At 46.7% G+C, this 660-nt stretch overlaps 1 protein-coding gene across 1 annotated transcript in view; it reads right to left on the bottom strand.

The window, feature by feature from the left end:
• Positions 1–36: 36 nt before the first annotated feature.
• The window catches only part of itih5 (inter-alpha-trypsin inhibitor heavy chain 5), a 3,301-nt gene continuing 2,677 nt past the window's right edge, over positions 37–660 (bottom strand). The window contains exon 3 of the mRNA XM_007574552.2: positions 37–360. Coding sequence (XP_007574614.1) covers positions 193–360 — 168 coding nt within the window. The 3' untranslated portion in view covers positions 37–192. The remainder of the gene's footprint in view (positions 361–660) is intronic.

Genomic DNA, 660 nt, shown 5'->3' with positions numbered 1-660 from the left:
CCTTCCTTCCTTCCTTCCTTCCTTCCTTCCTTCCTTCCTTCCTTCCTTCCTTCCTTCCGGGTAATTTTGGGATCTTCTGGTGTCAGTTTTTCAGTCTGACATGTTGGAGGGAATCCCTGACCAACCTGGTTGTTTTTTAATGATTTTCTCTTCCTGTTGATCTGGATCGGCTCCAGGTGAGGCTGCAGGTTCTTACATGGTGAAGTTGGAGACGTAGGCCGCAGCGGGGATCTGGATCTGGAAGACGGCTTCAGCTGCAGCGCTGTGTCGGTTCAGCATGGAGCAGAACACCGCCGTGAAGGCATAGCGCGAGATGACGCTGGTCTTGATGGACAGTTCCTGGATGTGAGGTTTGTTCTCCTGACAGAGAGAAATGTGACAGCAAAATATGGCAAAGCCCAAATCCAGAACCAAAGTCACAAAGTCTTTGTTTCATTCATTCGTTGGGATTTTATGTCACAGCAGCAGAAAGCAGTGGAGGAACTGATTTATGGTTTCTGTCATTTTTACTTTAAAAATCTGAAAAGTGTGGAGTGTATGTGTAGTCAAAACGTTACTGACTGGATCTCCTCCAGAGAACATCTGACATCATCAGCTTCAAATCTAGCACTGATTCTCAGTGGGATTCAGGTCTTGGCTTTGACTAGGCCATTCTAACCA

The sequence above is a fragment of the Poecilia formosa genome, unplaced genomic scaffold, assembly GCF_000485575.1.
Source record: "Poecilia formosa unplaced genomic scaffold, Poecilia_formosa-5.1.2 Scaffold355, whole genome shotgun sequence".
Lineage (NCBI taxonomy): Eukaryota > Metazoa > Chordata > Actinopteri > Cyprinodontiformes > Poeciliidae > Poecilia > Poecilia formosa.
This window is presented reverse-complemented; position numbering and strand designations above follow the sequence as displayed.